The 13,761-nt window shown below is 40.0% G+C and overlaps 1 protein-coding gene across 5 annotated transcripts; it reads left to right on the plus strand.

Annotated features, from left to right (window-relative positions):
* Positions 1-9,512: 9,512 nt before the first annotated feature.
* LOC140829112 (uncharacterized) lies at positions 9,513-13,131 on the plus strand. 5 transcript variants are annotated; one of them, XM_073192111.1, is made up of 11 exons: positions 9,515-9,729; positions 9,992-10,100; positions 10,193-10,451; positions 10,584-10,650; positions 10,898-10,926; positions 11,005-11,213; positions 11,377-11,495; positions 11,734-11,829; positions 11,907-11,982; positions 12,426-12,579; positions 12,804-13,131. In XM_073192111.1, the coding sequence occupies exons 3-11, from the start codon at positions 10,227-10,229 to the stop codon at positions 12,939-12,941; spliced, it is 1,113 nt and encodes a 370-aa protein (XP_073048212.1). In that variant the 5' UTR covers positions 9,515-9,729; positions 9,992-10,100; positions 10,193-10,226; the 3' UTR covers positions 12,942-13,131. The 5 variants fall into 5 exon arrangements, with proteins under 5 accessions (XP_073048213.1, XP_073048212.1, XP_073048210.1 ...); XM_073192112.1 differs by having other exon boundaries at positions 9,513-9,655; positions 10,075-10,451; XM_073192109.1 differs by having other exon boundaries at positions 9,518-9,729; positions 9,992-10,451.
* The last annotated feature ends 630 nt before the right edge of the window (positions 13,132-13,761 follow it).

Raw genomic sequence — 13,761 nt, forward strand, 5'->3', positions numbered from 1 at the left:
AATGTTTGAGTGCCTTTCCCCACATTGTTTTTCTCATCATCTTGAGGCAGCTTAACTAAAGCGAGGTTGTGCTTTTTGACTTAGAAAGAGGTTAGTAAAGCATCTGTCCAAATTCTTTTGGGTTTAATACATTATATGGTCAGTACATATGCACCAAGTTTCTGCCGTATAGGTCGATCACCAGATGATTTGGTGTATCTAAGCATTATATTTTACTTCCTAATGTGTGCACCAAGTTTCACGACCCAGGTTCTTTAGTTCATCAATAGATTCTTATTAAATATTTTGCTTGGCACTTATTTTCGGGTCATATAGGTAAGCAAACTGTTTTATGAAATAATGAATGACTAACTATTTTGAACACCAGAATACTATCTTAGCATGTTAATGCTCTGCATCACAATATACGAGTAACCTACTTTTCTCTTGGCATAGTGTACTTGTTTCTTATTTTCAGAAATATACTTTTAGCATTGAGGACCTTAGTAAACTTGCTGATGTAACTTGTAAGTGAAACTGTTGATCTTTAAACAGTTTATATTTCAGATCATAGATAATGTAGTGACCCGTTCCAGAATCACCTACTAATCAAGAACTAAGCATGCAATTAACTTAATTAATAATAATCAGAGATAACAGCGGAAATATGGCCGACGACAATAGTTATACAACCCAATCGAAATCAGAACAACTCAAAATATATTCGGTACAACCATATCGAATAGAATAGTACTGAAAACTAAACCAACCAGCTACTCACTGTCCTCCTCCTGCTCTTCCTGAGCCATCCAACCTGAGGCCTGCCCCATGGGAATGGGGTGTCCAAGATAAACAAAACCGAGGACGTGAGCGATAAGAACGCCCAGTACAAAAGCATGAGTATACAAGCCTATATGAAATGCACATGCTAAGATATGATACCAGGGTAGTCAAGAAACAGGAGTAACAAAGGATCTCAAAATGCTCAGTCTAGAGGCGCCAAGTGGATAGTGCCGCGCGGTACTCCTCTGGGTCACTGCATCCACTACAAGAACAGACGTGGACCTAAAATGTCCCGGATCACCGAAGCCCTCCGGACCCGTCGGCCACTGTGTACTCTCGGTGTCCATGCGTCCACAAGACAAGACAGGGCTGAGCGGCCCCACAAGATATAGCTTATCTCGAAAGAGATACAGCTCAACAGTAAAGGCTATCTCGAAGGAGATACGGCTCAACATGAAATGCAACATGCATCATAAAACGTGACATAATAGCATGCATCATATGACATATATCAATGCACCACATAATCATGCAACACATATAAGGATGTATACTCGACCAGGATATCTCGGATAGTACTTTCGTACCTCTATCACAGCAAGCCTAGCCTTACGCAACACCGCTAATCAGGTCTAGAACAAGTCTACGCATCAAAAGCATACCCAATGAACAATACTACCATGCTCGACTAGCAAAACCAGTACTACCAAAGGTTTAGGGTTTACCTGCGTCCGTCGACAGCCCTTTGATGTCGATTGCCTCGTAACTCAGGCGTCGCTACGCTACCAATCCTGGCAGCTCTTGGCTATCGCTCGACCGACAACTAACCCTAGAAACCTTCCAAACCTCTCAAATATGAGACACAACTCAAGAATTGGCAATGCAAAATGAGGAAATCCGAGCACTATTTATAGGCTATGTTCGGATCCACCGAACCCACTTCGGATCATCCGAACTCCTACGTGTCCATCGGCTCTTGACACCTCATGATCGGATCCACCGAACCTACACTTCGGATCATCCGAACTTGCATGTAAACTGACGTGTCGATCAACTCTTGACACCTCATGATCGGATCCACCGAACCCACTTCGGATCGTCCGAACTCTTCGGTGCTACCGAACCATCTTCGGTCCGTCCGATCATGACCACGGTCAAAATTACACATTAAACCTTCTTAATCACCATTAATCCGTTAATTACCCAATTTGGAATTCGGGCTACTACATTCTCCCCCCTTAAAAGATTTCGTCCTCGAAATCAGGCTTAGAGGATGAACAAAACGAAATAACAACATCGTTATTACATCTCAATTGTTGTTGAATACAACTGATATTTCGATTACAACTGAAAACACAAACATATACAAAGCATAACTCAAAAGAGCTCTGGATGCTCCGAACGCATACGACTCTCTAGCTCCCAAGTGGCTTCTTCAGTGCCTCTGCGCTGCCACTGAACTAAGACAAGAGGAATGATCTTATTCCGCAACACCTTGTCTTTGCGATCGAGGATCCGCACTGGTCGTTCCACGTAAGACAAATCTGAATTTAGTTGAACTTCAGAGGGATGCAAAATGTGAGACTCATCTGCTACGTATCGTCTCAACAAAGATACGTGGAACACATCATGAATACTTGATAGGTACGGCGGCAATGCAAGTCTGTAAGCCAAATCTCCCACGCTTTCAAATATTTCAAATGGACCAATAAATCTCGGAGACAGCTTACCCTTGAGACCAAATCTCAAAATCCTGCGAAAAGGCGAAACTCGGAGAAACACTTTCTCACCTGGCTGAAAATAAAGAGGTCGCCGCTTGGTGTTCGCATGACTAGCCTGTCGATCCTGAGCGATCTTAATCCGTTTCTTGATTATTGCAACCTTATAAATAGCCTGCTGGACTAACTCCGGTCCCTCAACATGTCGTTCCCCAACTTCATCCCAAAATAATGGAGTACGACAACGTCGCCCATACAACGCCTCAAATGGTGCCATACCAATACTACGATGATAGCTGTTGTTGTACGCGAACTCAATCAAAGGCAAATGATCCTGCCAAGCGGGTCCGAAATCCATAACACAAGCTCGCATCATATCCTCAAGTGTACGGATAGTCCTCTCTGTCTGACCGTCGGTCTCTGGATGATAAGCCGTACTCAAACTTAGTGAAGTGCCCAATGCTGACTGGAAACTACCCCAAAATCGTGAGGTAAAACGAGGATCTCTGTCACTAACAATACTGACTGGCACTCCATGCAGACGTAAAATCTCTTGAATATACAAGCGAGCCATACGATCGAAAGTGAAATCACGGTTATATGGCAGAAAATGAGCAGACTTGGTGAGTCGATCCACCACTACCCAAATAGCATCACTGTTCCTCGAAGACAATGGCAAGTGCGTAATGAAATCCATCGCGATATGCTCCCACTTCCATTCGGGAATAGGTAAGTTCAGCAATAATCCTCCCGGTCGACGGTGCTCTGCCTTAACCTGCTGACAAACAAGACACTTGGAAACAAACTGATAAACGCTGCGCTTCATCCCTTTCCACCAAAATCGTGTTCTCAAATCTTTATACATCTTACTGCTTCCCGGATGAACACTCAACTTGCTTCGATGGGCCTGAGATAAGATCTCTTCCCTCAAAGTATCATCCTCTGGTACTACAACCCGATTAGACAAACACAGAAGACCATTAGACTGATAATGGAAATTACTATCTCCACCAGCCAACCGAGCTAATCTCTGAGTCTTGAGATCAGACATCTGAGCATCTCGAATCCGAGCGAACAAAATTGGCTCAGATAAAATGGTAGCAACACGAATGCTCTCCATACCTTTCCGATGTTTGAAATTAAATCCCAATGAACAACAATCCTGGATAGTACTAATCATAGCACTGGTCTGAAGTGCAGAGGCTCTCACCTTGCGACTAAGAGCATCGGCTGTGAGATTCGCAGAACCTGGATGGTACTTGATCTCGCAGTCATAATCTTTAAGTAGATCCATCCAACGACGTTGTCTCATGTTCAACTCAGCCTGAGTGAACAGATACTTCAGACTCTTATGATCAGTAAAAATTTCAAACTTAACCCCGTACAAGTAATGACGCCAGATTTTTAGCGCAAACACAATAGCAGCTAATTCTAGATCATGAATAGGGTACTTCTCCTCGTGAGGTTTTAACTGCCTGGATGCGTAAGCGATCACATGATCATTCTGCGTCAACACACACCCTAAGCCTTGAAAAGAGGCATCGGTGTAAACACTGAAACCATCAGATCCTGACGGTAACGCCAAAACAGGTGCAGAAGTAAATAGTCGACGAAGCTCTCTGAAACTATCTTCGCACTCAGATGACCACTCGAATGGAACATCCTTCCGAGTAAGTTGCGTCAATGGTCTAGCTACCTAAGAGAAATTCACGATGAAGCGACGATAATACCCTGCCAGACCTAGGAAACTACGGATCTCAGCCACCGTCGTAGGACGTGACCAATTCAGCACTGCCTCAATCTTGCTGGGATCCACAGAAATTCCTTCCTTGGAAATCACATGACCAAGAAATACTACACGATCAATCCAGAACTCGCACTTACTCAGCTTAGCATACAATTGCTTCTCGCGAAGAATCTGCAACACAATCCTCAAGTGCTGGATATGCTCTTCCACACTGTGAGAATAAATCAAGATATCATCGATGAAAACCACAACAAACTGATCCAGAAAATCACAAAAGACTCGGTTCATTAGATCCATGAACACCGCTGGCGCATTCGTCAATCCGAATGGCATAACTAGAAACTCGTAATGCCCATATCGAGTACGAAATGCAGTCTTGGAAATATCATCATCTCTGACTCTCATCTGATGATAACCCGATCGCAAGTCAATCTTGGAGTAAACAGAGGTACCCTGAAGCTGATCGAACAAGTCATCAATACGAGGTAATGGATACTTGTTTTTGATCGTCACACGATTCAGCTGGCGATAATCAATACACAATCGCATCGATCCATCCTTTTTCTTGACAAACAAGACTGGAGCTCCCCAAGGTGAAACACTCGGGCGAATATAACCTTTATCAAGAAGATCCTGCAATTGCTGCTTCAATTCTCTCATCTCTGACGGAGCAAGACGATAGGGGGCACGAGAAATCGGTGCAGTCCCTGGCATTAACTCAATGCCAAATTCCACCTCTCTAACCGGAGGAAAACCAGGAATCTCATCTGGAAAAACATCAGGAAATTCACAAACCACTGGAATATCATCTATACCAACACTACCTGTGGAGGAATCAATCGCATAGATGAGGTAGCCTTCCCCGCCCGCCTCTAAAGCACGACAGGATTTCAGAGCAGATACCACTGGCATCGGAGGTCGCGCTCCCTCACCATAGAAAAACCAACTAGAGCTCTCAGTCGTACGAAACTGAACAAGCTTCTGGTAACAATCCACGGTAGCTCGGTATGTAGTCAATAGGTCTATACCTAGAATACAATCAAAATCTTCCATCTCCAGGATCATAAGATTCGCAATCAATTCGTTACCCTCAAAATCTAAGGGACAACCCATCACTAGACGCTTTGCTAACACCGAATGACCCATCGGAGTAGAAACAGAAAGAATGACGTCTAGAGAAACATACGGTAACTTATGACGCTTAACAAATCGTGCAGAAATGAATGAATGTGATGCTCCGGTATCAATAAGAACAAAAGCAGGAATACCGCATAAACGAAAAGTACCTGCTATGACTCTCTCCGTTTCATCTGCAGCCTGATCCTGGTTCAGCGCAAAAACCTGACCTTGGGCACGAGGTCGAAGATTTGAACTACCCACTGCCTGACCCTGCCTCCTCTGCTGAACAGTCGTTTGAGATCCGGAACCAGATCCTGCTCCACCTCGCAACTGAGGACAATTCTTCTTGAGATGACCCATCTCTCCGCACTGAAAACAAGCTCCCGCGGCTGATCGGCATTGCTCCGATGGATGGTTCTTCCCGCAATGCACACAAGAAACCTTCTTCTTACCAAAGCGAAAAACACCGCTAGACCGAGATCCAGATCCAGAAGAAGAAGAACCAGATTTCTTGAAAGACTGAGATCGAGGGCTCAAAGTACTCGGAGGTCTAGAAGAAAGAATAGCCCTACCACGCTGGAGACTGATCTCTGCCTGGCGACACCTGTTCACTAATCCATCATAAGAAGTAGGATTATCACAGACAGTGACTCGATCAAAAATCTCCTGGTTAAGACCCTGGAGGAAATGGTCATACTTGGCCTCAGAACTGCCACTGATATGAGGGGCAAAGGGTAACAACTCGAAGAACTTCTGCTGATATTCATCAACAGACATACTCCCCTGCTTAAGATTCAGGAGCTCAATCGTCTTTGCCTGGCGAAGGGCTGGAGGAAAGTATAGCTGCATGAAAGCTGCACGGAAATCGGCCCAAGTCACCCTACCCTGAGACTGGACTATCGGCGCAGAAGTCGATCGCCACCACTTGCGCGCACGGCCCTCGAGAAGAAAACTAAGGGTCTCCATCCTCTGCTCCTCGGTGCACTGGAATGCACGGAAACAACTCTCCATGCGCTCTAACCAATCCTCAGCATCATCGGGAGTCTCACCGCCGACTAAAGGCTTAGGCCCCATCTGAATGAAACGGTGCAAATCAAAACGCCTAGGACCATCGCGACGATGACGATGTTCACGATGACGCCTACGATCGTCCTGGTCACCCCAACGACCTACACTTCCCTGACTACTCTCATCACCAAAGTGGTCAGCCATCGCTACAAGATAGAATGGGGAAAATGGTAAAATGGTCAACGAAAATCCCAAAACAGAATCTATATCCCAAAATCGTAAGCATGCTCTGATACCATAAATGTAGTGACCCGTTCCAGAATCACCTACTAATCAAGAACTAAGCATGCAATTAACTTAATTAATAATAATCAGAGATAACAGCGGAAATATGGCCGACGACAATAGTTATACAACCCAATCGAAATCAGAACAACTCAAAATATATTCGGTACAACCATATCGAATAGAATAGTACTGAAAACTAAACCAACCAGCTACTCACTGTCCTCCTCCTGCTCTTCCTGAGCCATCCAACCTGAGGCCTGCCCCATGGGAATGGGGTGTCCAAGATAAACAAAACCGAGGACGTGAGCGATAAGAACGCCCAGTACAAAAGCATGAGTATACAAGCCTATATGAAATGCACATGCTAAGATATGATACCAGGGTAGTCAAGAAACAGGAGTAACAAAGGATCTCAAAATGCTCAGTCTAGAGGCGCCAAGTGGATAGTGCCGCGCGGTACTCCTCTGGGTCACTGCATCCACTACAAGAACAGACGTGGACCTAAAATGTCCCGGATCACCGAAGCCCTCCGGACCCGTCGGCCACTGTGTACTCTCGGTGTCCATGCGTCCACAAGACAAGACAGGGCTGAGCGGCCCCACAAGATATAGCTTATCTCGAAAGAGATACAGCTCAACAGTAAAGGCTATCTCGAAGGAGATACGGCTCAACATGAAATGCAACATGCATCATAAAACGTGACATAATAGCATGCATCATATGACATATATCAATGCACCACATAATCATGCAACACATATAAGGATGTATACTCGACCAGGATATCTCGGATAGTACTTTCGTACCTCTATCACAGCAAGCCTAGCCTTACGCAACACCGCTAATCAGGTCTAGAACAAGTCTACGCATCAAAAGCATACCCAATGAACAATACTACCATGCTCGACTAGCAAAACCAGTACTACCAAAGGTTTAGGGTTTACCTGCGTCCGTCGACAGCCCTTTGATGTCGATTGCCTCGTAACTCAGGCGTCGCTACGCTACCAATCCTGGTAGCTCTTGGCTATCGCTCGACCGACAACTAACCCTAGAAACCTTCCAAACCTCTCAAATATGAGACACAACTCAAGAATTTGCAATGCAAAATGAGGAAATCCGAGCACTATTTATAGGATATGTTCGGATCCACCGAACCCACTTCGGATCATCCGAACTCCTACGTGTCCATCGGCTCTTGACACCTCATGATCGGATCCACCGAACCTACACTTCGGATCATCCGAACTTGCATGTAAACTGACGTGTCGATCAACTCTTGACACCTCATGATCGGATCCACCGAACCCACTTCGGATCGTCCGAACTCTTCGGTGCTACCGAACCATCTTCGGTCCGTCCGATCATGACCACGGTCAAAATTACACATTAAACCTTCTTAATCACCATTAATCCGTTAATTACCCAATTTGGAATTCGAACTACTACAGATAATGACGATATTGAAATTGGAAAACCTTGATTAAGGCTGGTTATTGGTAATAGAGCATGCCTGTGAAAGCTTTGGTTTTAAGGCTACCAACAGCTTTGGAAAATGACTGGCTGAATAATATCCTGTGATCAATGTAACTTATGGGTCAAGAAGCTTATTCTTACTATCCGTCTGTCTTTCACAGTTTTTGAATTCCTTGCTGCAGGTTGTTTGAAGAAGCTTAATGTTTTGCCAGACAATACAACATTAGGCATGTTTGGTAAAGGTTCTTTTATTTTCTATCAAATCTGAGTCTTCTTTCTGATTTTATCATTAGAGTTTCCGGTATGGACCTTTTAATCCATCAAGTCTTGTTTTGAAGTATTAGTTCAAATCTCCTAGCACCTTATTTAGATTGAATTTTGGAATGTTTGATAACATACGGATACTAGATTTCTAACGTGAGAATACCAGACTGCTTTTTGAAGACTGAACATTTTGATGTAGTGGAATATTGTTTTGTTCCAGTCGACCAAGACTTTGATGATGAATGGCGTATCAGTTGCATGTTTTGTTGGTTATCCATTATTCACGCGAATGTTTATTTAAAAAGTGGTTGCGCTTTACGTGAAAATTGGCTAGATTCGCGTTGCGGTTGACTCAAACTTTTAATGAGCCAAAGTGATTTGGTGTACTTTGAATTAGCAATCTTTGTATGGATAATATATGTTGCACCTAGTTAGGGTGTCAACTTGTGTGAGTTCAGTTGATACATGATATTATTAAAAAAATGTTCGACCCACCCAAACCTCAATCAACGAGAAAATCCGAATCTAAACTTGAATTTGAACCTGACTAACTATAGAAAATGTAGTTTTATATTATCTAAATTTGAAAGTTTAATTGTAGAAAATAAAAAATATATTTTCAAATCAATTAAGCAATTGTTATAAAAAATAAAAAGTTGTATGAAATAGATAGATCTTAAATGATGAAAATTATGATATCAATATATACTAATTTTTTTTCAAACCTATAAGTAAAATGTAGGTGATATTATATAGATATTTCGTAAAAAAATAATCTAAAATAACTAAAAAAATCTTAAACTGAACCTATCTATATATGTTGTGTGTTTATATTTTACAAAATTTCCAAAAAAAAGTGATCATCCAAATCTTTTAAAAGTTCGAGATAAAATATAAAAAACATAAGAATAAAAGTTCACTTCATAGGAAAATTTGAAAACAAATAAAAGTAAGATGATATATAATTAGCAATGAGTTTAATTAGAAATAATTTTATTATATTTTATGGATATTTATAAATTTAAAATAATTTTTTGAATAAGTGGATTAAAAGTGGATTTCATGTATGTGTCAATTTTTACCACAATCAATGGGAGGTTACAATTGTCAATTTTTACCACAAAATTAAAAGTGGATTTCATGTAACAAAAATTAATAAAACTCCCGTGCAATTACACTTTTTTCAAAACATACAAAGCAGTGCGGGCGAAGCAACAAGCCAAACACAAGAGAGTGAAGACCAGAAAATCACACCGCACGCGGCAGCGGTCTGGCGGTTGCCGTCGCCGAGGAGCAATGATTTTGATTGAGAAAAACACAAAATGACCTTCTCAACTCTTGCTTTTCCGAGTAATTTAATTTGTGTTTTTCAATAATGTTAGTTTCGTGCTTGGAATTATGTAAAAATCGTTAGATTTTGTATATCGCTGTCGTTTCTAAGTGATTGTTGGATATCTTTATGATTTTTAGGTTGATACGATGATGCATGATTTATTCCTGTTGAGAAACTAGTGCATACGATTTGTATTTTTCGCAGCTTCTAATGTGTTTTGGAGCTTTTTATGTTTACTAGATTATAATCTTCATTCATGTGAATAAAACTCGATTTTAGGTATTCGAGGAATTCATCGAGTGCTTGCTCTGTGGTACTGAGAGACGTTTCATACTCGTGCAAGTTAACCAATATTTATACAGCAATGACGGTCTAAAAGTCTCCTCAAGTGAGAAATTTCAGATTTTGTTATATCCTGTGGGTGCGATTACTTCCTCTGTAACGTAAAAGAGAAGGTTGAATTCTTCTTTGCTTAGTCAGTTTGTAGACTTCTCAAAGCGTTGGAGAGTAAAGGATGAAAGTGGTGAAGGCGGTGACAGAGGCTTTTCAGTTTATACGCACTGTGCAATTCTGGAGGATGGCAGTCCTTTGGACTCTATCTCTCATTTTTTCCTTCTTGAAGTTGTTCTCCCGTACCCTTTTCTTGTCAAAATCGAAAATTTATTCTGGCGGTCCTCCCCAAGAACCCAAATCCGAGGCAGCGACTCTGAGGGGGCTCCCCATCTGCGTAATAACAGGGGTAAATTGATCATCATTGTCCTTCTATAAGATCGTAATGATTGTGAATGCATATGGTTCTGATACAATGCAATAAGCAGTTATAAATGCTAGAATTGAGGCAAATATATTGTTTTGGCTGATTGATTTACAGGCCACATCTGGTCTGGGCGCTGCTGCGGCACATGCTCTCTCAAAAGAGGGATTTTATGTTGTTCTTGGTATTCTCTTTTCTACTCTTCCTTTATAAGAAATTTATAATCACATAGCGTGCTTAATATTTCAACTTATTGCATAGTTTTTTTTTTCATTTTTTAAAATGTGGAAGATCGCTCTTTTTGAAAATCAATTTATTATTCCATGCTAGGATTCTTATTGAGAAAATCATCCTCTTTCATGTTGATTAACAAAAAAATAGTAGTCTATCTTTTTTCTCAGCTGAATTATAATTTATTCTCATACTTGCAGTTGGACGGTCATCTGAACTGCTGTCAAAGGTGTTGCACCTGCTTTTTACATCAGCAATGCACATCCTACTTTACAATGAATGATTTTTCAATAGTTTTATTTTTCAGGTTTTGTCTGCTATCAGAAGTCAAAACAATGACGCGTGTTTGAAAGCTTTTCAGCTTGATTTATCTTCCTTAAAATCGATCATCAAATTCAAAAGCTCTATTCAGCACTGGCTAATAGATTCAAACATTCATCCTTCTATTCAGCTCCTGATAAATAATGCTGGGATCCTGGCAACTTCTTGTAGAATCACCTCAGAAGGATATGATCAGTTATTACCGAGTATTTCCCTATAATTGTCATAGCATCACATAATTTGTAGTAGACTGGCTTGACTACTTGTAAAATTAAAGCCAAGATAGGAAGAGAATAAAATAGTCTGTTGTTTATGTATCTGAAAATAAGCAAATAATTAAATTTGCTTAATTTTTCAGGATGATGGCTATTAATTATATTGGTGCATTTTGTCTTACCAAAGTTTTACTTCCTCTTCTGGAAAATAGCCCCATTCCTTCTCGTGTGGTCAATGTCTCATCCTTTACACATTGGAATGGTAAGTTTGTTTATAACCTGCACTATATGAAGTCGTGACAATCTCATGATGTTGTAATTTAGCCTCCGTTTCCACTTCGATTACCGTGTCAACTGGCTGTTTCTAATGATCCATGTGTATACCATGTCCATGCCCTTCCCATTTGATGAAAATTTCTCACTCTGATGATGGTCGCACTTTCTGAACAAAATAAACTCTAATGGTCTTTCATGAGCATCGTTGTTTCTTTTGGGTTCAGTTTGGGACATGCCGGCAGACAGAGAAACTGTTTCAGGAACGTGTTTTTTGAAATCTAGGTGCTACCCCTATGCTCAAATATACGAGTATTCTAAATGTGAGAAGCTTCTTTTGAAACTCGGGTTAATTTGATTGTTTGCCATTTTGATTGCTAAGAGCATTTTCGATCGACAGTATGCCTTCTACTTTTCACGTATGAACTTCATCGACAAGCTGGCAGAGCAGAGAAATCTCATCACCTCTCTGTTGTGTAAGCAATTTTCATTAATTCGGTTGTATCATCTTGTTTCATTTCAAACTTCTTTTGTTCCTAGCTGAGTATTGTGACGTACCTTATGATATTATGATTTTAGTGCATGTTGCGAAAGTGACACAATAAGAGCATCAAATGATTGTTACAAGTCTAGACTTAAAAAATTGTGCTAAGTTGTAGAGATTCCATTGGATTATGGATGTATGTATAGAACTTTGATAATTGTGGATGAATTTTAATCATTGTTGTTTGGTTTCTTGTCATTTTTTGGCTGTGGAAAAAAGTCGTGTTATGATTAAATTATATGGTTTACTGCACAATTTTCAGTCTATTACTCATTTACATTGCTGAATGTTCATAGCACGAGTGTGATAATTGTCGTGATTCCAAGTCATGCTTTCAATGTTTTCTAATTGATTTTGGCTTTTTTGATACTCAAGTGCCGTAGATCCTGGAGCCGTGAAAACCAATATCATGCGAGAAATTCCCTCATGCATCTCCCAGATGGCTTATATAGTCTTGAATCTTTTGGGTCTGCTCCACTCTTCTGAAACCGGTGTACGCGCAATAGTTGATGGAGCGCTTGCGCCTCCAGTAAGCTTCTGACATTCTAATTGTGTACTGCTTATTGAATGCATAGTTTAGTTTTTTACCAATTGTTTCTATTGTGAATGATACTCGAGGTTTTAGACGCCAAAGCATCAATTATAATCAATAATCAAGGAAGCTATATGGTGTCTTCGAGCTACGAACTTGTTTGGCTCCTTCTAATTTAAGAAATCGCCCCTAATTTTATTTCGCTCCTCAATTTATTTCAGGAAATATCAGGAGTATACTTTTTCGGAGGAAGTGGGTGTTGTCTGAAATCTTCGGCGCTCTCTCGCAATGTGAAGCTTGCTGAGGATTTATGGGCTACTTCCTGCGATCTGTTTCAAGAATTGCAGTTGGCTTCCTGATATATTTTGTCAGCAAAGGTTCTGAATTAGAATAAAAAATGCATTTACATTCACTCGGTAACACAAAGTTGTGAACATACATAGAACGTTTGTGTAACATTACAATCATGCTGATTGTCATAACATTTTTTCTTCTAAAATACTCTTAATAATATACTTGAATATAATATTTTGAATTTAAAATAATTTATTTTGACTTTTAAAATTTTTTACTTTAATTATTTTGTGTTAATTTTTTCGAGAATTTAATTTTTCTACTCCTAAATACTATTGTGAGCTTTTATATCTCTCTTCTTTTTTCTTAATTACATATTTAGTCTCAAATATCATTTTACAATATACATTCTAGTTATATATTTAACGTAGGGTGGACAGTTTCTTTTGAACATGATGAAAATACGATACTCGTCACGAATAGAGGAGGATATAAAGAAGATTTTTTATTCGATTAAATAAATGAGTAACAAGATATGAGGATTTTCAGATATGAGGATTTTCAGATATTAGGATGAAGACGGGTTTTAATGAATCCTACCTATATCCAAGCAGAATATTTTTTGGCTATGATGTGAATTTTAATATGATTTTTTGAATTAGTCGGATGAAAAAAAAATTATTAATATAAAGTTGATGTAATTTGTGTAGCATAATTATGTTAAAATAAATTGTTTCTAATATTTTGTTATTTTTCTATAATATTTAATTGATAATTTTTATATTTATTTTTCCATAACGTTCTCGTCGTTTTAGTAAATATACGTATCTTACATGAAACAATTCAAATTTGAGATTATGGATATAATAAATAAGGTGATGGAGT

The sequence above is a fragment of the Primulina eburnea genome, chromosome 4, assembly GCF_022965805.1.
Source record: "Primulina eburnea isolate SZY01 chromosome 4, ASM2296580v1, whole genome shotgun sequence".
Classification (NCBI taxonomy): Eukaryota; Viridiplantae; Streptophyta; class Magnoliopsida; order Lamiales; family Gesneriaceae; genus Primulina; species Primulina eburnea.